We start from the raw sequence: 26,646 nt of genomic DNA, 5'->3' as shown, positions 1-26,646 counted from the left end.
TTAGCTAGTTAGCTTCTTGCTTTCCACCAGGAATGCTATATTTTGGTCTCTTCAACTGCTAGAGAGACCAAAGTGATGGTCACTCTGCAATCTACGTTGTCCAAACTGGTTTGGATGGTAGCTATGATCATCCGCTCAAATTGGAATCTGATGCAGTAGATCACTTGAGCGGGACCCACCTAAGTGATGGCTATCTATAGATTAATGCATCTAATTATATAACTGCTAATTAACCCCATAAGACTGTATGAAGCTAGAAAACGACTCAAGCAACATAAACCCAGATGAGGAATAGATGGATATTGGACCACTGGATCATCAAATATTACAACGTCGTCGTCTTCAAACTTCCCTCCAATTTACAGAGGACGGAGCAATTTAAGCAAAAAATGTAATTTGTCTCAATAAATATGCCTGGGTTCACACGCACGTCTGCCGTTGTCAACTGGGCATACAGTCAAGTCGTGCAGACAGATCACAGATGCATCCCACGCACAAACACACAGAATAGAGAGAGAGAGAGAGAGAGAGAGAGAGAGGGAAGGAGACCTGATCATATATGATGATTGATCGATGTTTCACTATTCATTCTCCTCAGCCTACTACTGTACAGAAAGAACGATACATTGAAGTAGCAGAACTTAAGATATAGCGAACAAATCTCTTAAGCATAAAGCATCAACGTCTTCCTCTCTTGAGGTTGAAATACTTTCTTCCTCTGTTAAGCATGAACCATCCTCTTTCTCTCTTAAGCATAAATCGTTGGCTACTTCCTGGACCTCCTTCTCTCTTCTCAGTGAAGACGACAAGGAAGGAGAAGAAGGAGAGGAAAGAGATGAAGTAGAAGATGAAGATGAAGCAAGACTGATAAGCAAATCAATAAATGCTCCAAATATGAAGCCATGAGTCTTCTTTCCATTCACCCTCAAATACCATCCTAATAACTCCTCCAGGCATTCCCAGTCCTTCAATCCATGAGCCTCCACCATCTCCTCCATTGACGTCCTGAAGTCCACGTACGGATCCTGAGACTCCATCGCCAACACCACGCTCTCCTTGAATGGGAACTCGCCTGGCTTGGACTCCTCCAGGATTGAATTTGTCTCGCCAGGCTCAAAGAACAGCCTCTCCGATCGCAACCCACGAATGACCATCTCTAATGATTCACCTCTGGAGTCCTCCGACGCCGTTGAGAAGCTCCCAGACTCCGATGAGTTGGTAAACCACGACTCCGGCGTAGTGGTCATGTCGCCTGGATCAAAGAAAACCGAGTTAACGGTCTTGAACATGTCTTCGCCGGCTCGGAAAGAGAGGGTCTTGGGGTGCTTGCAAGAGGGCCACTGCCATGAAGCCTTTATGTCTTTGCCCTTAAAGATAGAAGGAAGCTTCATCATCTTCTTTCCCATGGGATCTCTCTCAGCCTACAGCCTTTGTTTGAGAAGTGAGGCCTGTATAATTCTTGGGTTTGTAAATGAGCTTCCAACCTTTGGCATTAATGGAGGTCAGAAGGGTTGCAGGAGGGGATTTTAAAGGAGAGGTAGAGGAGACCAGTGGGTGAAGATGGAAGCAGGAAGAGGGGCTGGTGGGGTCTTTCATGCGTGTATTTAATTGCAGGTTTGGAGAATTCAATGTTATTCAATGGCCCTATTCAATATTATAGTACTTTTAGGTGTCTATTTTTATAATATTTCATCTAACCATTTTTTAAAAGCAAATCTTGCTGAGTAGAAGGAGAACCCCCCTAATCTGCTCTCTTTACAAAACAATTGTGTAATTGTTTAGTGTCTGTAGTTTGTATTTTGTCGGTTTTCTAAATGGGTGCATTGGGGACTTATTTTACATTTTTGGCCCTTTCTCTTGGCTATGAAAGTAAAGGAAACCACAATTGTTCTTCTCTCTCTCTATATATATTTGTTTATATAAAAATGGATAAATTAGAAAGAACCCAAGAAAAAAAAACAGAGGAAAAAGGGCACATGGAGGAGAAAATCGTGATCCATTTAAGAGTTAACCGTTTGTCACGCTTTTCCTTATGTCTTTAAGAGGGAGATTGAGACCGGGGAGAAGCTGAAAGAGGAGTTTCCATTTATTACTTTGCTTGCTTGCTTTTAAATCCTTACATTTTAGTCTTTTTCTCCATTAAATGATCTATTTCGTAATTCTAGGTCTAGGGTTTCCAATGAATGTCACATGGGATTGCAAAGGCCGGGCCGGGCCGGGCCGGGCTCCACCCAAGCCCATCATGATTCAGGCCAAGACCTTTTCATGGGAAAAAGTGTTTTGACCTAGCAGGGCGTTGAAATTAGCATAAAGATTAAGATGGGCGTAGTTTTAAGAACTAGACTTACTTTTTTCAAATGCTACTAGAATCTAGATCAAGTTGATCAACCCTTCTGTCCCTTCAACAGGCTTCAATGTTAAGCCCAGGCCCATAGTGCCCATTATGCTCAGTCAATATCTGGCGGGCCTAAGGGACCTTCAATGTCTAGTCCTCAAAATTAATTTCTGCTCAGCTTTAATAGAATCCTGAAGATTCATGCCATAGAAGCATGATGGCTTAGCTTATTTAATGGATTCCAATCCCGTCGTTGACACATTGTTACATATGAGCCTTGAGGTGGCAAGCATTGACCACAACCGTGAACCCATTTGGTCTTCGATTCTCCATATCCATTTCATCAATAACTCAATCAAATTGACAGATGAATCCCATTTTTCTATCCAAACAGATCCGACCCATCTCCACCCCTTTCATGTACTGCGTCTATACAGTGAATCTACTATACTGTTCAATACGTAGGGTTTTATATTCCTTTTTCTGTGGCATTAACCGTAATTCAAATTTAATGGCCAAGATAGCAGTGATATTTGTTTGTTGTGGGTCCCCTATACGTTCACCCCTGAAATGAAGTACCAAGTGTAATGCTAGATGCCAAAGAGTGGTGGGTCTCACCTATTTATTAACTGACAGATACACCTTGTAGCACGAAATTGGTTCTAGCGAGTAGCACAGCCATGATTTTTATTTGCAGACAAAACAGAAGGGGTCACAATTTAGAAAGGGGACCCTTATCTGAGGAGGAGGAACTTCTCACCAGTATATTAATGTCAATAGGACATACACTGTGGGGTATAGGCGTTGAGTAGATACCAATCTAACCACTAAATGTGTACTAGCTTCTCATGTGTTGGGGTCCCTTGTTAGATAGCCGTTAGCCAGCTTTGCATTAGAAGAATAATATCAGTTTTTCTCTTTCTTCTAGTTATTGGTATTCTTTGGAGCGCCATTGGTTTTGCAAAACCCTTATATGGGAATTGTTTGGATTTGAAGATTATGAGATTTTAATGAGGATTATTAGTTTATTATTTATTATAGTGTGTGGATTATTAGTATAGAGCATCATAGTGTAAAGTAGGGTTCTAGACTTTTAGAGCCAATTGTTTGTTGGGACATTACACAGATATGTTGCAAAGTCAAGATGAGTTTTTTAATGATTTTGTTTGTCTTTGACAGGCAAAATCAGGATCAGCCATACAAACCCTCATTATTTGATTCATTAATTTCAGAAGAGGCAAGCTAATAATACACATAAAAGCAACCCTATAGAACCTAAACCATCTGGTTTTGTTAAATTTCCCTCCTTGAAAGTTGAAACCCGACCTCTGATGGATTCCCCTCAACTTAATTAGGATCATAGTTACACAAAATTAAATTTGGTTTAGGAACCTTGCCTGATATGTACATGAAACCATTGGAATTACGTACCCATTTCAGACCATTGGTTGAACCACAGTTATAACTCTGATACGGTCTGGTTTCAGTTTGACATGAATCCACACTACTGTTCCAATTAGCATGCACCACCATTAACAACACAATATTTAAATCAACCTGCAGTTACAGTGTTGGTTCATGCAACTAAGATAATCGAGCTAGATCTTTCGGTTGGAATCTGTAGATTGAGTGGTCTGATCATGGCTTTTCCAACTAAGAACAATATAAAACAAAGAAGCATGTTTGGATGCTATGTCACTGTGTCTCCCCTACAGAAATACGATCCATGATTGTAGCTAGAGGGAATCTCTGTTACTTCCTCCAGCCATGAATGGAAATGGTACATTGAGGTTCTGATTGGCTTAATAATCTAACCACCCTGGCCCCTATCCTGCTTTTTTCCAATAGATTTTTGTCACAGAAAGATGATGAACTGGGAGAAACATAAACTCTGATCATCAGGTGGAACATACAGTGTATAAGTCAGATGAGAGAACTAATGACTGACATGTTCTAGGGCCATCTTGCAGGAATTCCAGCCCATTGGTTTCATGGATGTTTAGCCGCCCCTTAACAAAACAACAACCTAAAACTATAAAATAATCAACCCTTGAACCCATCTTTATTAAGTACAATTCCCTTATCTATACCAAACAATGCTTGATCAAATGGGTCGTCTGGATCAGTATCACTAAAGGTACTATATATATACCATGCATGATGTTTTTCTTTTTTTTTTTTTTCTGTCAAAATTATTCTGTCCACTGGTTAATGAAGACAAGGACATGTGGGAGATAAAAGTACTAATTTGGCAAAATATGTAACTACAAGTTGGGGTGCCACATCAGCTGCCAAGTGTAACATTTGCTTAAGGAGCTAGCAAAGAATGACCTCTTAAGTCTTTTCTATAACATAGTTTGTTAAAACCAGAATGGTAGTCAGTTTCCAGCCAAAAAACAAACTATTTCCTTATTCTTTTGGTAGAAGCCAAAAACAAAGTAGTTCAGAGTGCCAGTCATCTAAGTAGATATATATATATATATATACCACCATTTTCATTGCACAAGTCAGTATTAAAGTACTCATTTTTATATGTTAAATTGCAGGGATTCTTCCCCTCATAAATTAGTTTTATATAGCTACAGTTTCCTTGGATGAAAAGACATTGATGGAAGACAAGAATTACAAGTAGCGAAAGGAACAAGTTAAGGAAAGAACATGGAAACGCCATATACAACAGACTTTATTCACTAGGCCATCTGGTGGGATTGCAACTCCAAGAATTATTTTTAGGGATTCCATAACTTTTATTAGTCTGTTGATTTACTTGTTTTATAGAGGTAGTTAGAGTTGTTCCTCCCTGAGATGGAGATGATATTTTTCTTTTATAACCCATTATTGTAGGATTATCAAAATTAATCTTGACTTAAACCTAGCTATTAAATCCAATAATATAATTGTCTCACCACCTTAATCGACATGATCATAACCATTGACTTAAATCCTTCGACATGGAAGAGAAATATCTTAATTTTGTTTCTTTAGTTCAAATCAATACCACATTCTTTCACCTAATTATCTACTGGTTTTCCATGAAGTGTACCATTCTCAGGTAAAGATTCCTTCCTGCATGACATACTTCTGTCCATTATCTACTCTGCTCCTATAGTTTGTTGGGGAACAAAATTGACTACAAAAAGAATCTTTCCCTTGATAAGCATAAAGCTTCTAGCTTTTTCCTTGAAGAGATTTTCAATGGGTTGGCTCTAAGCCCTTGTGTGTACTTCATTTTTCTAACGAACAATGACAAGAATGTAGCAATTTAGCAGGTAGTACTAATGGAACCCAAAACAAAGTTACGGAAATTGATTCTGGAAAATAGAGGATAAAAATCGGGCTATAGGGTATCCCTGTGACAGGAGATCCTCCAGAGTAGTCATTTCTATAGAGTGCTTTTTTACTCTAGCCAGTACCCCACCATGTGTTGCATTTTCTCCTCCTCAACATTACCCTTAATTTTCTTGATTGTTCTTTCGTGACATAGACTACTTGGAAGAGGGATGTTGAGAAGAGACTTGTGATATGAAAATATATGGTGATGTATAGGAAGATCTATTTTGGGCTTTCATCTATCAAGATCCTGTAGAAACTGTGTCAGTTAGCTACCAGTTCTGATTACAGCACATTAGAGTTCCCTTCAAGTTAAGTCATCAAAAGTTTTGTATTTAGTTGGGTGCTTAAGATTGTTGGTTTCAGTGATAATTTGGGTCATGGCCCATTCAAGATCATCAATAAAAAAGGTATAATGGGAAGGTTCTTTCCATTAGGCTGTATTTGGTTTGAAGGAAAAAGTAGGGTCCCTACCTTTCCCTTCATGGTTTCCCTACCTTTCCCTACTTTTTCCTTCAAAACAAGCATAGCCTTAGAGAAAGAAACATTAAGAAACAGAAATTTAACGTTCTAGTGGAAGGGAAATAGAGAAAATACTGCATTCTAGCATATTTACCTACCTCAGCATCATCATTCATAATAATTAACCAACACAATTTACTAAGGAAATCCTTGTGTACAAAGTGCATCAGCAATCAAACTTGAGATAAAAATCTGTAACTTGATTTGAGTCCCTATGAGTCTCTCCCAAGCTGAAATTCTCATAGGGAGGGAGTGAGGAGAATGGTCTGGTGTATAACCAAGCAGAATTACAACAATTGACCATATCAATAGATACACCAATTTACCTGATTTAGATGAGGGTCATTCTTTCTCATAGCTCAAAATATATATTGAAAGTTGAAACCTTCTGTTAATTAGTAGGAAAGGTCCTTTTTGATCTATAGATCAACTTAATATTTCAAATGCCATTACAAGTAATGACACACTTTAGTAGTGTCGTGATGATTTAATTTCTAGAAATTTACTACTACCGATATCACTTCAGATTAAGAGAAAGCTTTATTCAATCTAGTATGTTGGTGGGAAGAAAACATCACCATTAATCTAAACTATGTGATGCATCATGAAGAAATGAAAGGAAACCAGGTGCTTGATGGTCTTGCAGGAACTGGAGCTGATTTACAGTTTTATACTTGATTTGACAGAATGAAAACTTGTTAATTATTCAAGTATTGCAGTTCACTAGTATGATACATAGTTTTTCCAACTAGTGATGGTCATCAATAAGACAAAAGGATGGCATATGCCACTTGTACAAATTATTGCAATTGCTAAATGGAATTGAGACTTAGCATGCGAGAAATAATGATTTTCTTTTACAACTCTGCTGAATATGTTTTGGGAACTAAATATTGTGAAAATAAGTTTACAGTCTGGATTTTAATACATACAACCATTATTGCAGTAATTGTTGCACCAATAAAAATAGTACAAAAAAGAATATATTCCTTTTATCTTGTATTTGCTTTGAAGACAAAACCTGAAGTATGACTTGTAATTTTCCCTTTATACAATAGATATGACTCTTCTCTTGTTTTTATATGAGCTATATTACTATTTTGTTAATAAAATACATAGAAACAATAAATAAATGTACAGTGAAGCCCAATAGTCCTTTTAACTTGTTGTTTGATTGTAGAGCTAAAAACATGGGCATTTTATAAATCTAGGTGATTGATCCTTAAAGCCCACTTTCTTTACCACCTTAAAACTAGAATCATTCTGTTTTCTTCATGAAAGAAAAGCATAATAACATGAAATTGTCTTCTTTTCATTTTTCATCATGCTGTACATTCCAATCAAAAATCCTTCTGATACTAAAAGCATCTATAATGGTCTCTAGAGAAAATCATTCCTTTCTGAAGATTATCCTGTCTTAGGATCATGCCAAAACTCCAGCCATTTTATCTGTCTCTTCTTTCTTTTCCTTCACCTGCCCTTTATTACTATTTTGGTTAAATAATTTCCTAAGAGTTGTTTTTTTGGTTTTTTGTAAATATTTTGAATATCAATTATATTTTTTTATTCTTAATTTTGGTAATCCTATTTCCTATGTGATATTTTTTTTTGTTGGCATTATATCTCCTTTAATTCAAATACCATAAATCCATCATAAGGGAGATTCTAACTTTCACCTTATATTTATTTTAATAATCTTTTTTATTACTTTTTATAGGGTTATATTATTTAAAACTTACCTTCCATCGAGTCACCATTAGTGACCATCAACAGAAGTTGGCTAGCTAGGCCAGTAGTTATTTTTAATGGCCAAACTAACCCTGATCCTCTGTTAAAAAATCGTTTAAAAAATAAAACATGCCTGTAAGAAAACAAAAAAAAATCTTATTTTGTCCTTCGTCCTCCAACCCAAAAGTCCCAAGCCTATTTGGATGAAGAGATGAATCCCCAAATCCAACTCAAGGGTAGTAATTAAGGTAAACTTCATCATCAAACAGTTTTCATTCATGACAAACCCAAAGGGAAGGACCGTATAGTAAATTTGCAATAGATCTCTAGAGATTTTGAAAAGTCAGGCCGGGTAAGTTTAAAAGAAATGGGGGAAAAGTGAAGAAGAGTTTATGATAATAAGCCCTTTTCATAATGGTTGGAGTTCTCTCTCAGTGATTGTAGCGGCAAATGCACAGATAGACGAGATATCTAAGTTGAACCAGCAAAATAATTAAGCCGTAAGCAGCGACTCATGCATACATGAAACATACCATCTATATAATGTTTCACCTTTTAATTTGTGTCCTCCTAACCAGCGAGACAGTTATCAAAGTAAATGGGGATGGCGTCCTGAAGTTGTTTAAGCAATTTTTTCTTTCTACAGAGAGCTGAAGTTTGCATGGGAATTGGGCCTTTCTTCCATCATCTTAGAGGGAGCTAGATGCGTATATTTAGAAGATGGTGAATATATATACTGTTGGCATACTACGTAGAATATTGCTCAGTTCGGTGTGCTTAATCTTCTTTATTTTGGTACACACAATCGGGAAGCTCATCATATAATTCCTGATTTTCTTGCACATGTATTTTTGAAGATATATGCAGCAATGAACCTAGCTAGCCTTTGGCTTTCAGAGCAAAAAAAAAAAAAAGATTTGACTTCTCTCTTCTATAGCTTCTCTTAGTCCTTTTAATTAGGCATTTATATTCTAGGATGAGGATTCCTTCCTAGTGGGTAGTGGCCTCATCATCATCAAAAGTATTATTATTATTATTATTCTCTACTTAATTATTTCATTCTTGAGCTTTCTCTTATTTCATCTCATTTTGATAATGTTGTCACTAGTTTTAATAAGGGGTTAGGATGATTCCTCCTAAGCCAAAGGAAACCTGGATTTATTGTAAGAAAAAATTCAGTACATTCAGTTATACATTAGGAACATCTCCTGTACATGTATGTTATAAATTTATAGGGAGTTGTTCCCATGCCGACTGTGTGCAGAGTTTTTACTTTCTGGAGATCCGTCCAAGTCATCTATGTCAATCTTGGAATCCATCATAAATTTTCAGTGTTGGAACAACCCCCTACCAAATGGCAGAAAATTAAAGGCAAAACCATGAAGAAAAGAGTCAAGATTCACCAAATGGGAGTTATTCCCATGCTGACTGTGTGCAGAGTTTTCATACTTTTTTTGGTATTTAACATAATTATGAGCTCTTGTTGTAACTCATGTACAATTAATAAAGTATCATTGGCTTTATTGTCCCCTCTCTCTCTCTCTGGCATTTATAAATTTGCAGTTTATGCTCCCTACTCTGAGAAGAAAATAGTTAGGAATTATTCTTTGTTATTTGTTTAGAGCATGAGCAAACCATATATCATTTGTTTGGTCTTGCCCGATGACAACAACTGTTGTATTTGTGTCTCTTTGGGGTATTTAATTGTTCAAGCAAGTCGGATGGTCAAAATCAACAGCAGTTGGTTTTCTTGGCTTGACCGGTAGTTTTGTTTGTAGTGTATTTGTAGAACCGTGTTCCAAAATCAGATTAAAACCCTAGAGTGGGTGCTTCAACGTATCAGTGATTCAGACCCATAATAACGCTACTGACACCTTTTGTAAATCTTCTTTTGCTGCAGGTATGAAGACCAATTGCCATGGGTAGATTTGATGTATATATGTAGCAGTACTCATCGATGCATCATGTGTGGTTCGTTCTAACAAAATGCATGTCTTGCTGCTTGTGACCATGTGTAGTGCTGCTGTGGAGGCTGAACTTAGAAGTAGGATATTTCTCTGAGTTGGAGATTTGTCTTTGTGGAGTCTGATTCTCTTTTGGTTGTAATTTGTAAATGCTTTGAAATGGCAATAATCTATTATCTGTTGGAAATTAATGTTTTCATCTTTTAGACTACTCTATCGAGTTGTTTATGAAGTTTTATATTTATTAAGTCCATTGGTATAAAATATTTGGACTTAAATGTGGGCTGTGTTGATTTCTTTGGATGGACCCTTTCAATGAGAAGTTCCAACCAGGATTGTCCTCCTAAGGTCAAAGTTGTCGTATTGAATAGATACGGGTAGCGTATGAGATTATTCAATTTTAAATTTAGTTCCATGAATGTAATTAGATCATCAGTGATCATTCTCCGGGCATTCACTAACTACTCCGGACATTCACTAACTACTTAGTCAAGTGCATGGACATTTTATCAGTTTTTAATTTCTAACATCCAGGAAATAAAGCAATGCAACGTGTGTTTACAATAATCCAGGCCCAAAATACTGATGCAGGAGATGATAAAATCAAACCTATTGAATAATGATGGGCTGAGTGACCATAGGTCCTCATGGTTCATAAGTGTAAGTCTATGTATATGTTTGGCATCGATACTGCAGATATAGTATCATTTTCTCATAAAATAGTGCTTCTGGTGTGTGGGTTGAAAGCATTAAGAAAACCGTATCTTTTTTTTATTGTGTTTGTTTGGAAACGTTACTGTCAGGTAAGTCGTTTCTTGGAGTAACAGCAATATTTCTGTTTGGTACCAATGCTCTAGGAAATATTTTCAGCATTAGTACCTATTATCCAGTGCCACATCATGTTACTGTCACTGCCACCTCATGTTCCTGTTAGCAGCAACAAGCTACAGGTCCAAGAAACACTAAATTTGGCATTGCTCCAACCACACCTTTTTGATTTCTAAGGCAGGGCTTGGAGCACTGTTTTTATGAAAAAACGGTTCCAAACAAACAGACATTTCCTGTAACACCATTTTTCTGATGTAACACTGATGTATCACCATTTTCTGGAGCAACGGCAACGATGCCAAACAAACGCCATGTGACCAGTGGTACAATCATCATCATCATCATAGGATGAGTTTCTACATATGAACACTACACACAATATGTGTTTTTTTTTTTTTTTATTTTGTTTTTCAGAAAATCACATGTGGAGATGTCATATGTGTATTAATTAGACTCTTGCCAAGTCATCTATGTAGTTAGTCTGGCTAGGATAGAGTCAATGGGCAAGTGTGGAAAACTCTTAGGACAAATCTTGCCCATAGAGACATTTGTGCCAATCAAGTGGAGATAAAACATAGCCTAGAAACAGTCTGGAAAGTTGGGAGAGATATGAAAACCCCAATGAATGGCTCTTCTAACATTTTGATTATTTTGGATGTATAATAGAGGTGATTCGGTTTTCTGGTGCAAGTTACTAGTTGGAACTCAATTCTGATTGTATCCTATTGGCAATATTTATTAATAGGTGTAGGGGTTTTTTCATCACATTCGTTGGATTAGCATCTACTAACCATATTGCAAGCTAAACAACTCGGATCTTCAAGGTTTCTTCATTGGTGTTAGAGCGCAATACACTATATCAGTAGGATCTTCAAGGGTTTCTTCATTGATTTTTGGCCACCAGTTTGTGCGTCAGCGGTTTGAAAGGATGTCTATTCCAATTGAAAAATGTAAAGAAAAAAAAAAACTTAATTAAAATAATAAAACAGTCAAAACTGTTGTTTGGGTCAACAATAGTTTGACCGTCCGGGTTAATGGGTTGTTGACCAAGTTAATAATTTAACAAAAAAAGGGGTTAAGTGTAAAATGGAACCGATTGCCTGGATGGTTCTTAAGCCGAATGGTCAGACCATTTGGGCCAACAACGGTAACAAAACCATGAAAGAAAGAGGAGAGAGAAGGAAGGAAAGCCACTCAACAGCTGACTCTCACCTCCATTCTCAAAGCTCAGTCATCTTTTCCATTTGGCTACACAAAACTTGACTCTAGTAGAATAAATCAAGTGATTTAGCTCTTCCTCCTCTCTATTTTTTTTTTCTAGGTTGCATTTGAAAATGATGTTAATGGAGTGTGAATCCCGGTTCAGGGTAAATTTGCACTTTGATTCACTTTTGTCTGTGTTTGGCAACATTACATTTATGCATTGACAAATGGAAGAAAATACATTTTCCAATACATATTTAAATTGATAATAAGATGCAAAAGAAGTAAATTTGCATTCAAGTAAGCTTTTGATAAAAAAAGGCATATGCTTTATTGAAATTCGTATTTGCATCCATTACACTAAAAGTCTATTTGGTAATAAGATAGATTTATTGGTGCAAAACTAACCCAACTTTACAATTTATATGGACCGTTCTACACTCTACATATTTACATTCACACTTATTTACATCATTTCCAAATGCAGCCCTAGTTTCTTTTGTATCGTTTGAGCTAGAAAGGATTTTTCGATTTTCTACCGTTTTGAAGTTTGTTCTGTCGTGGATCGAAGAAGAGTTAGGGGTATGCCATAAATCCGCAAAGAAAAGTTAGGTTTTTTGTTTTGTGGTTCGAAACTGAAAAAGGGAGGTTTTCTAGCATGAGTACAAGCCCAATCTGAGAGAGATTTGAGATTTTTTCTTATGAGGTGATCTACTATGGCTTACACACCTGGCAAAATACAACCAGATCTAGCTGAGGTTGAACTGGGCATTACCTATGCTTATTGTTTATCTAATTCTTCAAACTTTGTTTTATTAATTAAAGTGTACAGCAAAGGATTATTTTTAGATCTGTTTGCATGTTTGAGAAAGCAAACAGTGGCTGCACATCTTCTAGAATCTAAAGCAAACAACAAAAAACATATGGATCATTCTTACACGTTTAACATGAAGCTCAAGGCCCATTAAGATGGTGCTTTGCGTCAATGCCGTTGCTCCAGTCGGTGCATCAGCGTTACGTTGAAAAGTCGGTCCAGAAAATAGTAACATGTTTGAATCATTTTTTCATAAAAAATGGTGTTTTAAGCCACGCTTTGAAAATTGAGAATGTATGGTTAGGAGTAATGCCAAATTCGATGTTTTCTTAATTTGGAACTCATTGCTATCAATGAAAATATGATGTAGCAGTGACGTGGATTTCCTATAATGGGTACTAGTGCTAAAAACAGATATAGTGCATTGGTACCAAACAAAAGGTGTTATTGTTGCCCTAGGAAATGTCCTACCTGGCAGCAACATTTCCAAACAGCGAACGGTGACAAATCAGTGCCACGTTGAAAAAATCGGTGCTCCAAAAAATGTTAACATGTTTAGAACCACTTTTTCATAAAAAACAATGCTCCAAGTCATGCCTTGGAAAACAAGAATGTGTGGTTTGGAGCAACGCTGAATTCAACATTTTCTCAATTTAGAGTTTGTTGTTGTCAACGAGGGCATGATGTGGTAGTGACATGGACTTCCTATAATGGGTTCCAATGCTAAAACAGATATGGAGAATTGATACTAAACAGAAGGTGTTGTTGTTGCCCCTGGAAATGTCCTACCTGATAGCAACTTTTCCAAAAAAAAAGAAGACAGCTTCCAACCCGCACATATACATCACTGTTTTCTGAGAAAATGGTGTTGTATTTGCAGCATCGATGCCAAACATATACTAAAGCAACTTCCCGCAGCATTATCTTCCTTATTTAAGGAATTGAACAAGACTAAAACAATTGAATGACACTAAGGCTGCGTTTAAAAACGATGCAAATAAGTGTGAATGCAATTATGTAGAGTGTAAAATGGTTCATATAAATTGCAAAGTTAGGTTAGCTTTGCATTACAAATTTACCTTCTTACCAAATAGACTTTTAGCTGGGATGGATGCAAACGTGAATTTCAATAAAGCATATGCTTTTTTTTATCAAAAACCCACTTGAATGCAACTTTACTTCTTTTTTATTGATGTAACTTTTACATCTCATTATCAATGTAAATATGCATTGGTTTGTCATTTGTCAATGCATAAATGCAATGTTGCCAAACACAGGCAAAAGTGAGCCAGAGTGCAAATTTACACTGAATTGGGATTTACACTCCATATGCATGATTTTCAAACACAGCCTAAGGTTTGTGAAGATTTCCCTACTTTTCCCTAATTTTCCCTAATTTTTCCTACAAACCAAACGTAGTGTAAATGAAAATCAATCTCATACAAAAGAAGCTGACACTTTAGCTATTACAACGCTACCATATGCTAAGAAGCTGAAATTTTAGAGAACCTTGAAAATTATGATTAGACCATGAAATCATCAAATAAAAGACAAATGGAAATGGGTTAAAGCAATTAATTAAAGAAGAAATAGACTTCATTAACAAAAATGAAGTCTAAGAACCAGTAGACCTACGAAACGGAAAAAAATTAAACATATATGATATGTAATGAATTTACATTATTAGAATACTAATGTCTTTTTAGTTCATTTTGATTTGAAATTGGCCCAAATGGACATAAAGACAATCTTTTCAAATGAAAAATTGCATGAGGAAATCTATATAACTCAAATAAACAATCTAAAATGCGGTATTATACATTTCATGATGCTATTGTAAAAATGGTTTTTGTTCCAAATCTTTTCGATCATTATGTGTATTGCATGAATAATGAAAATTATGATGATGATATTTTGACTGTAAGTAATGATTTGAAAATGGTTAATTGCAAGTCAAAAACTGTTGGTTTGGTCAGTAACCTGTTAACTCAAACAGTTGAATTGTCGATCTATTGGACCTAAATAACAGTTTTTTATCATTTTTTATTTTAATTATTTTTTAAATTGGAACGGGCCATCTTTCCAAACTAGACGATCAAACCACTGACTCAAAAACTGGTGGTTAAAATGATTCTGATTCCAGATTAATTTTTAAAACCTTGGGGGCATTAATCATCTTGGCCTTAATGGCCAAGTGGGAAATGATGGATTAAATGATCCTAAGCCCTCATGATCCATAGTGGGGCGCACAAGTCCGTGTATCATAGGATATATAAGTCTACATGTGAAGAAACATATATGAATTTTTCTAATATTATTTATTAATAATCAGTATTTTCCTAAAAGTGTTATCTGTTTTATTTAATATAAATGTGTTTTTTAGAAAATCACATGTGGAGATGTCTTATGCATATTAGTTGGACTCTTGCGTGGTCAGCTATGTAGTTAAATTGGCTTGGATGGAGTCAATGGACAAAGTATCAAGTTCTTAGGAGAAAATCCTCACACTAGAACATTTGGAGATATGCAATCCCCAATGAATGGCTCTTCTAAGGTTTTGATAATTTTGGATATATAAATAAGAAAAAGTTGATTCCGTTTTTTAGTGCAAGTTATTAGTGGCTCAATTGTATATTATTTAGGGATACAAATGGATTGGAGCGGATATGAATTAGGGTATATTTGAATTCAATTCAACATTGTTCTTATTGGATCTGATCCGATCAGATCTTATAGGACTTTATTTGAATTTGAATTCTATTGATAAGTTGGATCTTCAGATTTGATTCAATCTGACTTGTTTTCTTTAAAAATTAATAAATTATTAAAAGAAAAATAAAATAAACTAATTTAAATAAAGTATAAACAAAAAAAAAGTTGTTTAATTATTTTCATCATATATACACATGTTTTTTATAAAAAATAAATAATATAACAAATTTATAAAAATATATTTATAAATAAATAAATAATATATATATATATATATAGTATTATATATATTTATACTTATAAATATATAGCATATATCAGATTGGATCTTCTTGAATCGAATAGGGGTGATCCGAAGCCGATCTGATTTCTGATCGGATCCTATTCTTTGATCCAATCCAATCTAAAGATCTAAAAGGGGTGATCCAAATTCGACCAAATAAAATCGAATCTCGGATTAGATCAGATGATGATCCAATCCATTTGCACCCCTATTCCTATTAGCAATAGGTATCAACAAAGACGGCAGTTTTTATAGTCATTAAATTAGCATCTACTAATAATATTGCTTGAATAAAGGGGCGGAACTACCCTAAATACATTATATCCTGGGGCTTCAGTGCAAGGCCCGTTTGAACACCGAACAGCCTTTACAGCCTTGAATTGGAAATATTTCTGTACCTATATATTTCATTGGGAGATTTTCCCAATGCAATGCCATAAAAGATGTTGAACGGGCCTTGCACTGACTGAAGCCGATCTCATACCCAACAAATATAATTTTTCGTATGTATTCACACCTTGTATGCATTGAGTACAGCTACAGTAGATATAACTCGGGCCCCTAAGAAAAAACTCCCACTGTTTGGATATTCAAGGTTTCTTCATAATTGATTCAATCATCCAAAATTTCAAAATATGTACATATGATCAATGTTTTAAAAAATAATCCGAAACTAAAATCATGGCTATCAGTCTTTGTGTCAGCGGTTCAATTATCCGGTCCCAACAGGTGACCCGGTCCTATTACAATTTAAAAATATAGAAAAGACCGAAATCTGTTATCTGAGTCAAATGGATTGATCAATGGTTCAACGGTTTTTGGTACATTAAAGAAACAGTTCAGAGGTGATACAAAAACGGTTTCCGGGGGTCAACAACAGTTCGAAACAAACCATGGTGATGACGATGGCCCAGATCAGGAAAGCCCAACTTTGAATGAGAATAATCTTTCACAAGCTAAGAAAATCCAGGGAATTGCACGCAATACTGTCAAACTGATTAATTAAAGTAAAAGAAGGGATAACAATATAGAGAAAAGATCAGTGTGGAGAGTCTAGAGCTCATTAATATATTAGCCCCGGGGGAGGTGACTTCAAGGCGGATGATACTCGACGATTTCTAGTTGGTGCTGGTGGTGCGCGCAGTGTTTGTCTAAGCTTCCGAAACCACTTCTCTTTGATCATCTTCTGCTCAGGAAGTAGTTGATTATTGCTCCCTGGAACCACCTTTCTTGGCCCAGAAACCTATAAACCCTGTTCATTACCTTCCCAAGAGAGAAAGAACAAACCAAAACATATGAGGAATTAACACTTCAATAATGTGCCTAATTGTCCTATAAGAAAGAGTACAGTAGGCAGGAAATTAAAACGAGACTATACCTGAAGTAAGACCAACTGAAACCACCGGAGAACTGCCCAGAAGAAGGATGATTGCTAGCAATGCAGCCAAGAACTTTGCCAGAGAACCACCCATGTTGATGATAAGAATTAAGCACAAGCCATTTGTCGCTTGCCACAATCAAAGGGCCAGAATTTATTTGAAGGATGAATGACGAAGTAGGTAGCTGTTCTGACTTTGATTATCAAATAAGTAATAAATAGTTATGGTTTACATCTAAAAATTTGGTACGTGGAATGTATGACACAAGGGAGAGTGCAAAGTCAAAATTTCGCTTTTAAAATGGTTTGGCTTTGTGTTGGCCCAATAGGGTCTAGTCTAAGGGAATCCATTAATTTTCTTCAAGCTCAGGCTCAGCTCCATATGTATTAATTTCGGAAAACTAGAAGCTTGGTTCTGACTTCTGACTTCTGGGCGTGTGGATCGGGTGGTTTAACTTGCCACTTGTCAAAGTATCAATATCTGTTCTATCACAGGCCAGCTTTGATTTATCAGTTGGACTCTGAGACGAATTACAATGACCTTCAAGAGATTGGAGAATGAAGACAACATTTCACTTAAGGATTCTCAGTGGTCAGTAGGCCAAAGGCATCCCCATTAATTGTAATTAATTATTTCTATCATCAATTTAGACATTTATTTTGTTTCTATTATGGAACCCAAATAATGGTGACTCTCCACTCTGAAACAAACAACAAGAGATTAAAAAAGAAATGAAGAGAAAAGATAGTTAAGTAATTAATAATCATTTGTGAAAACAACAGGATTGTTATCGTGGTTGGGATTTTTTTATTTTTTTTTGCGTGGTAGGAAATCTTCAGGGTTGGTTGAAGTCGAATAAATAATAAAATAAAAAATCATTAGGGTTGGTTGACCCTACGCTGATTGATTAGCTTCTTAGTTTGAAGACTAACCCAAGCCGATAACCTTAAACCTAACCCAAACCTAATCCAATTTGATTTAGAAAATTCTCTCCATCATGGGTACAAGATGGAGAGAGTCCAATTTGATTTAGAAAATTCTCGACCCAAACAGACCCATGAAATAATACATAGATATATATCATCTTATAGTATTGCTTAAGAGATCAACCCTGAACTAACCCGACTATTAATTTGGCATTTTCTGGATTGAGTTGGGTTTGGTTGAATTGAGATCTGCTCTTCATACAGGACGCCTCACAACGACCTCATTGGCACATCTGATCATGCATTAGGAACATTTCTCGTGAATAATAACATATAAGTATGGGAGATGTTCTCAATGCACAGTGGGATGTAACTGAGATCGGTGTAAAGTGCCATGTGTAAAGAGCAGATCTGATCTCGGTTGGGTTGGGTTCTGGTTGGCCCAACGCAAGTTGAATTAAACCCTTAAATTGATCATACCCATTCCCTTCATCTTCATATACAGCCAAGATCAGGGAAGGGGTTTGCTGGTTGGATTGTGAAAGGGCCGGGCTGGATTGAGTCCCGCTTTAATTCACAACCTTAAATGTTAGCCCAATTAAGCCAGAACAGCCCACCATGGGCCAATAAAAAACCAATTATAACCGCTTGATTTTTCAAAGGCTCATGTTGCAAATGGACTGGAGCATGCCAGGCTAAGATTGTATAATATGTAAACACATGGTTTTTAAAACTGGACTGAACCAGACCGGATGGTCAGACTAGAGAAATCAGGAACCGGTCAGGTGATTGGTTCCATTTTTCCCAAAAACTGAATTTTTGCCAAAAAAATATTAATTTGGTCAAAAAATCACTGACTTGGGCGGTTGAATCGGTCAACGGCTTTGATCATTTTTTTATTTTTTATCAGAATGAGCTGACCGTTTGACCCGGGAACCGGACCCCTGACTCGATCGTTTTTAAAAACCTTGTGATATCAGCCCTTTACCACTAGTTCAGATCTCCAACTTAATGCTTTTGTGCTAAATTGGACCCCTCTTCTTGTTTTCTTGTTTGATCTATGAACTTAATAGCAATGTTCCTTCCATCTGAAAGCATTCCTTATAGACTATTCCAAAACTAACATGTCAAAACAGAAATAGTAGTCTTCCCAAAGCTGTTTAAAAGTGAAGAGTCAAACCACTATCTCAGTTGCAAGTTATAGGGTTGTATAGTCACCTTTCTCTTCATTTAAACTGCTATACATCCAAAACAAATTAACCAAAAAAAAAAAAGCATAAAAGAGAAACCAAAAGTGAGTGCAAGTTAAATCAATTTAGAATTTTAGACAAAATAAAAAATAATAATAATCTAACTACTTTGTTGAGTGAACTCTTATTTTGGATTCTAAATTGATTGTGTATCCAAAGAAAACAAAAAAGCATTCAAATGCTATAACATAATACACCCGTATTTAGGTTCAAATTTGGAGGATTTTTATAAATATGATCACATTTTTATTAAAAATGGGGAGATACATCCATTCAGCTTATCAATTAAGTTTATCCTTGAAGGAGAAACTTTGAGCTTATCATGATGATTTGATTCCATTTAATATCATGAAAACAATCCAGAGTAATGTGAGAGTTGTTGAGCCACATTGATATTTGATAAAAACAAAATTAACCAACATCATGACTACTTTAATAGGGTAACCATTACGTGGAGAATTTGGATGTCCACATATTCATCTTTTTAGGGTACTTGTCTCTCTTGTATATAATGGTAAAATAGAAACCTGTGAATTTGCTAGATTGGTTGTTAACCCATTCAAAGTTGTATTATTGATAGGGGTAGATTTGTAAATAAAAACCAGGGTGTTCTACCAAGAGAATTGATCATTTTCTCATTTTTAAAAATTTTAAATAATGGGGTATATGTTAGTTTGGCTGTTTTGTATTATTAATAGGGGTAAATTTAGATATAAAAATCAGGGTGTTCAACGAAGAGCCATTGGTCACTCTCATTTCAGTAAATAATAAGTATTATTGTTATTTATTGTAAATTAAAATATTTTAAAATATATCAAATATATTAAAAGGGGGCAGACTACTTGGTCTAATGGTAAAATCTTAGGCAGGCTAGCATAACAGCACGAGCTCAAGTCTAAGGGTTGCCACATTGTGCAAAAAATGCCAACGGTTAGGACTGATCCAAGATAAATGGGACCAACATTGAGTAATGGCCTTTATATCAGATCTATTAGAATTTCTAAGATACATATCATATGTAAATTACTAAATTTTAATTACTAAAATAATTATTCTATCTTAACATTTTATTCTCTAAACTACTAAAATTAAAAGAAAACATTTTTAACATAAATCTGAAATAATGGATTTGATAAATCATCCGATTCATATATAAACATTATTTATCCGCATTACATATAACCCCCAAGTTAATTAAATCATATATTATTTTAAATTTTTAATAACTTAAATAAAAGTTGAAGATCGTCTATAAATTATGGGTGCAACTTGGGGCGGGGGGGCAACCTAAGCCCAGACTAACCCAACTTGAAATTTGCATGGGTTGGGCTTAGATTTTTGGTCCTCACTCTTCAGGTCTAAGACTTCAAGCTTTTCTATTTTTCAGGTTTGGCCCAGTCTTATACATACATGTATAATTTTAAAACGAATTCATTGACCAACCCAACCCAGCCCACCCAACTTGCACCCCTGCTAACTAGTAGTGAACAATCATACCTCAAATTAGAAAGAAGCAGATTAGGGTCTTGCTAATGGTTTGTGATATGACATTTTTTTCCTGAATTTAATAAGGTGAGAATAAACAGTAATATTTGAAAATACAATTAATGGTGTGAATGATGCTAATTCATCATTAGCATCACATTTAAACCTTATCCCAACTATATGAGGTTGGCCACATGAACCATGCCTTATCATTCCATTTTGTTTGATGTCATAGCCATTAAAGATAATCATTATTAGGCTAAATTTGAAATCCAAATGATTTATAATTAATGAGGCATGCATAAAAAAAAAAGTGGGACATAATGGATTGAATTTTACAATTAATGAACATTCAAATTTGAACTTTACACTTGCATTTAAATTTGAAATTCAAAGTGCATGGTTTACATTAGATAATACAGACTAACACAAGCTGATATGAACCCATTTATCATGCAGTACCGACCAATACACAAGGAGTGGGAATCTACTCGTAATAAGACGCTCCTAACATAATCCCAACATGCCACGCATCCCATCTATATGTCTATATTAAATCTGGGCATGGCAAGTCAGTATGTCTCTCTTTTCAGAAAATTTATTTATTTATTTTCTCCTTTTTTGTATTTTTATATTTTCTTTTATTTTTAAAATATAAAAAATAACCATTGCCTATCTTGATTGAACAAAAAATAAAGTTGTACACCAACTCAAGGGTAGTTCAGTTGGTGCATTGGATGAATTATCCCAGCGATCGCTTGGTTTCCAATCCCGTTATTATTATCTCTGTAAGAAAAGAGATGATTAACATAAAAAAAAAAAATAAAGTCGTACACAATTAGGTAGGCACATAATTATCAGAGAGATATATTATATTATTAAAGAGATAGAATGGGTGGAGAGAGAGAGGGAGAGATGGGGGAAAGAATGGTAATACAACTAGTGGTGTAAACGGATCTAATTCGAATCGAATCAATCAATATCTGAATTTGAACCTAATTAAAAAATTCAATTTCCGATTAATTATTTTAGGTAAATGAAAAATATTTATTTATATAAAATATAAATATATAAATTACTTATATAATTGAAATATTATATATATATTATATACAATATTTAAATATATCTTATATTATATAAGAATTAAATGCCATATCCAAATTTGACCAATTATGATATTCAAATTATTTGAATTTGATTCAATTATGTTGAATCTCGAATTCAAAATCAGATTTTTGAATACCATTCACACCCCTAAATACAATATACTAAAATGAAATATTCATAAATCAAATAATCTATACAGATTGAGGTTAACCAATAAAACATAAAACAACATAAATAAAAATATTATTCTAAAAAATTATTAATTTAAAATCCACTAAACTTTCACTTAAAAATAATAACTATCAATAAAACTTAGTAAAAACTAAAACACATTTATCTTATAATAATTAGTAAAAATTAAGATATTTGGTTTTCTTAAAATGTTAATTAAAAACATTTTAGTTCCACTTAAAAACCAAACTTAATAAACACTAATAAAAATAAGAAACATAAATACAAAAAAAATATTAATTGGTAGCTTTAATAATAGTATATTAAAATCCATTAAACATAATAAACATGGGTTTGATATATTGCATGTATCCTCTTGTTGTATCATGTTTTGTTTATTCTTTTTATTTTATTAAATGACTTTGTATTAATGTATTTTAAAGTAAACAAATAACATTATTAAAATTAATAATTTTTATGAGCCAGGACCTTTAATGTGCATAATGCACATACAACATAAGAGACCTATATAAAATTAAAGTAGTAAGAGACCTATACAACATAAGAGACCTATATAAAGTATTTTAAAGTAAACAAATAACATTATTAAAATTAATAATTTTTATGAGTCGGGACCTTTAATGTGCATAGTGCACATACAACATAAGAGACCTATATAAAACATAAAACCTGTTAAAATGACAAAAAGATAAATAAAAATTTAAAATCCATTTAAATTCCTTTTAAGAAAACTTGGGTTCGACTTGGACCAGCTCAACTTCAATTTAAAAATCTTAGGTCTCCTTGTAGTTGTGTGACTTAATTTTGAATTACCTTATAGCATGGGGCAAGGCTTGTATTTGTAACATGTACCATGGTTTTTAAAATCGACCCGGAGACTGAACTGGTCAGAGGTCTAGTTACCAAGTCGAATGGACTGACCGTTTGAACCAAACGCTCGGACCATTCTAACAAAAAATAATAAAAAAAAATGGTCAAAACCATTCGAACTGAATATGTCAATCTTTAGTTCAAGCTAGGATTGGCTTGGAAAGATTATGCTTGACCATATGCCCAATTAGGGCTCAAGCCTTTGATCCAATATCTTGGGTTAGGCTCAAAACCCATACTTTTTTTTTTTTTTTGTGTCTCACTCAAAACTAGCCTCTAAGTAGCTCTAGCGCCGACTAAAAACCCAATTTGACCTTAGCCTAACCCAACTATACACATGCAACTTTTTAGTGATAGAGTGATAGCTCAAATTAATTTTATCATTTATACAAAAATTCCTATTTAAAGCTTTAAATTAGTGATAATAAGTAGGTTCATGCAAACTCATCTCAGGCTTGGACCCAATCTGAGAATGTCAATTTTTAATAGGCTAGGCTTGGGTTGGACAGATTTGGCTTGACCTCAGGCCTTAAAAAGATGTGCCTAATTCACCTGCTTTCCATGGGAAAATGTTCCCCTATTCTAGGGATATTCGTGATTCGGTTAACCGAATCATGGCCCTTTTTTGTAAACTGAACCGGTGGTATCAGTTTTTTCATTTCACCAAACCGAAACCGAATCGGTACCACTAGTTAACCAGTCCATTGGTTTCGGTTTTTGACTGGTTCGATTCTTCGGTTTTTTGGTTTTTTATATTTATAATATATATTCTATAAATATATGTATAATATTATATTATAAATATTTTAAAAATATATAATATATTTATAAATAGATCATTATAAATATAATATAAGTATATAAATATATATACTGGTCGGTTCGATTAACCATCGGTTTTTTTATTGGTTAACCGAAAACTAAATCAGTCCTTCAGTTTTTCAAAAATTCCAAACGTAAATTGAACTGACCAATTTGGTTAATCGCATTTTGTGGTCCAATTTTCTCAGGTCGATTCGGTTTTTCAGTTTTTTACGGACACCCCTACCTAATTCACATGGGGACTGTAGGAGGTTGTGGCAATTCTTTGGTTAAGGCCTTAAGGGTTTCTGCTTGTGTCTTTCTTTTGGCTTGGGTGCGGGTACTTAGCCATTGCTTTTTTGCTTGGGCTGGGTTGATTGGTGGGCTTTGGTTTTCTTGGACACCAAACATAGATAGGCTCTTCACGTGAAATTGACGCCCTCGGAAAGCCGGCAGCTCCCTCCCACCTAGATAACCCATAAGCAATATAAAAATGGAAATTGGAAAGCCCAAAAATCAAAATAGCTATCTTTAGAACCAAAAATATGGCTTTGAAACTACTGCTAGTGGCTTCTTTAGATTTAGCCCTCCCAAACGCGGACCCTAAACCAACTATTTCTAATCACTCTTACCAATTTACCATTATTCCCCATTAATTCCCTCCTTTGAGTTCCTTTATGTTCCATGAGTCAATATGTCAATTTGAGAGCTGAGACGACAACCATTAAATGGACGGCCAGGATTTAGCCAGTCAAAATATCCACATAATTGATCAAAATTAAATGGTCGGCAAGGATTATAAGCAAATTATCCAGAAAATATAAATAAACAAAATTTTTATTTTAATTAAAAAACCTCCAACCCATACAGAACGCCGGCGTGCTTCTCCGGCCCATCTTTGCGGAAATATATCTCTCTCATCTTTTGGAACGCATGCCACGTCAGTAAGCTATCGGACCCGGCCTGATGGCACTTCCCAACCGCCCGGTCCACTGCGAGCGTCTTGGCTACCCGGTCCAACCCACCGTACAAACTCTGACAAAACTTCATCAGATGCTTCACATCGTAAATCCTAGTCCCGAATAATACCCTCAAAACCCTAAAAAATTCCCCGATCTCGTCCGGCAATCTCTGGCTGGTAAGGATCTTCACTAAGTAACCAAAATCGTACGCACTATGAAACGTTACCCAACTCACCGAGTCGTTACAGACGAGTCCCGATGACATCATCAACTCGGCGAAGCGGTTCGAGTCGATTCCCTTCGCCTTGTTCTTCTCGAAATCAATCCCCTGTTGCCTCAACAACTCAATCGAATCCGGGGCATACGCATCGCGGGAGACATCAAAATCGCGAAAGTTGAATTCCCAGATATACCGGTTGCCGGTTCCCAGATCCGGAAGGTTGCCGTCGGCGTCGGAGAAGGTGAGGCCGACTTGGATGAGCTTCAAGTAATCAACGTTGGATTTGAGGACGAGGTAGTGCTCAGACGGCTTGTGGTGGTAGAACTTGCCGCTGTTGTCGGTCGGATAGAAGACGATGCCGGGGAATTCTGTGTCCATGGAAATGTAGGGGTACTGATCGATGACATCTTGGATCAACTCGAATTCGGATTCGAGATTATCAGACCATACTTCTCGGATGACGATCGGCTTCAGATTTGAATCGGAGTCGACGGAAAACATGATCGTCGATGATTCTGATTGATCTTTAATCCTTCTGACTATTAAATCTTCTTCATCGAACTCGGAGTGAGTTGGGAAATTGGAAATATTGTAGGGCTTCTATGACGGGGGGAAGGAGGGTGCGAGGCGGTGGTTATATAAAGGAAGTAGGGGAAGTTTGGTCTTGCGTGGGGCCCAAGCTTCGCTTTGACTCATAAATAAATGGTAGTAACTGAAGCCCTTGGCAGCTTGGCGAGTTGGCGTTTGCCTCCGCGAACTTGAAAATCAATTAAATATTTAATTAATTTTCTTGCTGATTTTGAAGTGATTTGGGTACATTTCGAGGTAATGGACTTGGCTCCTACATGTTGGACGACGTGGATCCGATAAAAGGTATTTAGTTTAGGGGTTCAGATTTGAGAGTTTAAATTTTAGGGTTTAGGGTTTAAAGTGTAGGGTTAAGGTTTATATGTTTAGGATTTAGGGGCCTTCTTGTTTTGGATTTTGAGAGGGGAAAGTAGGTCAATGGGATTTTGGTAATCATGTTCTTTTTTCATATTAACGTGGGGATAAAGGTTATTTTCCTAAGTATCATTTACTTGGGTAAATCACTTTTCCACTTGGGGAGAAAGTTTTTAACTCTTAAATGGGACAAAAATGCCTATTTTCATTATAGATTTATATGGATAAAAATTGTCATTTCCTTGTTTTACTTGGAAAATAAAAGAACATGGGTAAATACACTTACCTACGTAAGTGTTTCCTAGGAAAATGGATGGATAGATGTCATACCAAACCGGATTACGAGAGATAAAAAAGTAAGGGAAATTTTCAATATAGCACCCTGAACTTTGGGGGTAGTGTCAAGTTAGTACCCAAACATCAAAACATGTCACTGCAGTACTCAAACTTTGGAAAATTGTTACTTTATGCCATGTTTGGTTCAATTCTCAATCTTTCTCATTCATACCCAAGATGAAAGTCCAAAATGGACAAGAATGGGTAAAAGTAGGCAAAATGAGAAAATATTGTATGAATCAAACACTTTTTTCCTAAAAATGAATTCTTTTAAGATTGACAAGTGTCATGTGTAAAAGTACTTTTGTAGAAGTGCTTTCATAAAAATACTTTGATAAAAGTACTTTCAACAAAGTGCTTTCCTAATTTTTTTTTGTAAAAGTACTTTTTTAAAAGTACTTATGTAAAAGTACTTTTGTGAAAGTGTTTATAAAAGTACTTTCAAAGTGCTTTT

General features: G+C 35.4%; 1 protein-coding gene and 1 pseudogene across 1 annotated transcript; both read right to left on the bottom strand.

The window, feature by feature from the left end:
• Window positions 1–556: 556 nt before the first annotated feature.
• Window positions 557–1,763, bottom strand: OFP13 (ovate family protein 13). The gene has a single exon (XM_088968047.1). The coding sequence runs from the start codon at window positions 1,404–1,406 to the stop codon at window positions 642–644; it is 765 nt and encodes a 254-aa protein (XP_088824173.1). The 5' UTR covers window positions 1,407–1,763; the 3' UTR covers window positions 557–641.
• A 22,693-nt stretch (window positions 1,764–24,456) lies between these two features.
• LOC148871302 (putative CCR4-associated factor 1 homolog 9 pseudogene) lies at window positions 24,457–25,536 on the bottom strand (annotated as a pseudogene).
• Between the last annotated feature and the right edge of the window lie 1,110 nt (window positions 25,537–26,646).

Source organism: Nelumbo lutea, chromosome 2 (assembly GCF_056320005.1).
Source record: "Nelumbo lutea isolate HS-2025 chromosome 2, American lotus-T2T, whole genome shotgun sequence".
In the NCBI taxonomy this organism is placed as follows: Eukaryota; Viridiplantae; Streptophyta; class Magnoliopsida; order Proteales; family Nelumbonaceae; genus Nelumbo; species Nelumbo lutea.
The sequence above is the reverse complement of the archived record's forward strand: the minus strand, read 5'-3'. Positions and strand labels throughout refer to the sequence as shown.

Excerpts from the sequence above, each read along its gene's own strand:
- OFP13 (XM_088968047.1), bottom strand. The coding sequence starts at position 1,406 with ATGGGAAAGAAGATGATGAAGCTTCCTTCTATCTTTAAGGGCAAAGAC.